This window comes from Propithecus coquereli, unplaced genomic scaffold (genome assembly GCF_000956105.1).
Source record: "Propithecus coquereli isolate 6110/MARCELLA unplaced genomic scaffold, Pcoq_1.0 Scaffold58, whole genome shotgun sequence".
In the NCBI taxonomy this organism is placed as follows: Eukaryota; Metazoa; Chordata; class Mammalia; order Primates; family Indriidae; genus Propithecus; species Propithecus coquereli.
This window is the reverse complement of record NW_012151729.1, coordinates 5,716,420-5,718,229: the sequence shown is the minus strand read 5'-3', so window position 1 is coordinate 5,718,229 and position 1,810 is coordinate 5,716,420. Positions and strand designations below refer to the sequence as shown.

The following is a 1,810-nucleotide window of genomic DNA, read 5'->3' as shown; positions in this document are numbered from 1 at the left end:
AAACATAGAGATCATATTTAGTGTTTTCCTAGTCCTTAGAGTCCTTTTTGGTTATATCACCTGTGATCGTAAACAAAAATTCTTTGCACGGTATTTTTCCGCTTAACAGTTTAGTCGCGTCCATTTCCGTCACTCCAAGCAGGATTAAGGATGTTATTTGTTAGTGGAAGATTCCTGACACAGAGGCAGCTATTTCCTCCAAAATGCTGTCTAAAAGTCTCAAAAAGCAAAAACAGGCAAACTTGTTTGAGAGATTTAAGAATTGAACTGGTGCATAGGGAAGAAGATGAAATTTCTATTCTGAAATTAGAGTGAAGTGGGAACTTAAACATCAGAGAATTTGCATGTGATAAGCTACCAAGCCACAGCAAAGAGCAAGTCTTGTTCTGTGTCTCATCACCACGATTCATCACCTCCCTAATCACTTTCTCACCCGGGTCTTCCCTGTTAGGTCTGCATCGTACAGAAGAATGATACTAAGAAGATGTATGCAATGAAGTACATGAATAAACAGAAGTGTGTGGAGCGCAATGAAGTGAGAAACGTCTTCAAGGAACTCCAGATTATGCAGGGTCTGGAGCACCCTTTCCTGGTTAATTTGTGGTGAGTGGTTTGGCCCTCTGAGTGGAGACACTCCCGTCTTTGTCCCCAAACACTGTTACATAAACACATCTTGATTTCTAGGTGTGCAAAATGCATATTTGCAAAATATGCATTTGGATCTTCCTCCAGGGCTTTTGTTCTCCTCAGTTTCTTTGGCTTTGTAATGAAAGAACATTTTTTTTATTGTCACCAATAAATATTCCTTGGTTCAGTTGTCATAGTTCCCCTAGTCCTTGAGGTCAATATTTTTTTTAAGCATTATAATTAAGTGAGCTGAAAAGGAATGTGTTCAGGCATCTTACCGCTCATGATATACTTTTTCCCCATAAACTGTGGAGGAGGGACTTTGGGTACAAAGTATGGCCTCACTAGCTGACATGAGGTCGATCTTTGAATTTGTACAAAGCACTTTCTCCTTAAAATAATTGGCAATAAATCTGGTTTCTTTCTAGCATACTTCTTAAGCACCATGTATATACCTGGAAGTGAGAAAAGGATAGGTGCTTCCTTTCTCACCAAATAGGTTTTAGCAGAGCTGGAGCTTTTATCAGAGCTAACTTTCGCAGTCATTGAGACATTAAATGACTGTGATCTGTTCACAAAGCCATTACCATAATCCAAGGCATAGAAAATGGCAGAGGAGGTTGCAATATCTCATACCCCCTGCTCTTTTCTTGGGTGTTAAAGTCTTTATGTGTCACCTTCATTTTGCTTTACATTTTAATGCATCCATTACGTTAAGAGCCAGTTCTTAAAGCTAATTCAAGATGACTGTTATTTAAATATGCATACCAAGCAGTTCTGACTTACCAGGCAAGGCAAAAAAAAAAAAGGTCTTTATCCAGTGAATGCTAATGGAAACATAATTGAGATTTCACTCGATGATTAGGGACATCCTTCTGGAGGAATCAGTGCATAAAAACCTGCCTCCATCCATCTTTAATTAATGCAGTTCACTTAATATACAGTTTACTCAAAGCCTCTATGTCGCGGTTGAAAAGAAGATGGTTCTGTGTGACTTGGAAATAGGTCTATTATGGTTTGTGCACTTCTCAGACATTGTAGAGTCTCATTTTGGCTGTGGCTCCATGTATTTAATCAGTATTTCAGAGTGGCCTATTCAAAGTGCTGCCATGTAAAAAGCTACAATGGATGCAGCTCTCTCTTCCCCATCCTTCGCAATCATCAAATTGTCTTTTTCCTTCTC

At 39.0% G+C, this 1,810-nt stretch overlaps 1 protein-coding gene across 1 annotated transcript in view; it reads left to right on the top strand.

Moving 5' to 3' along the window:
• The first annotated feature begins 449 nt into the window (after positions 1-449).
• STK32A (serine/threonine kinase 32A) overlaps positions 450-1,810 on the top strand; it is a 95,465-nt gene continuing 94,104 nt past the window's right edge. The window contains exon 1 of the mRNA XM_012658241.1: positions 450-603. Within this exon, the coding sequence (XP_012513695.1) occupies positions 485-603 (119 nt within the window). The 5' untranslated portion in view covers positions 450-484. The remainder of the gene's footprint in view (positions 604-1,810) is intronic.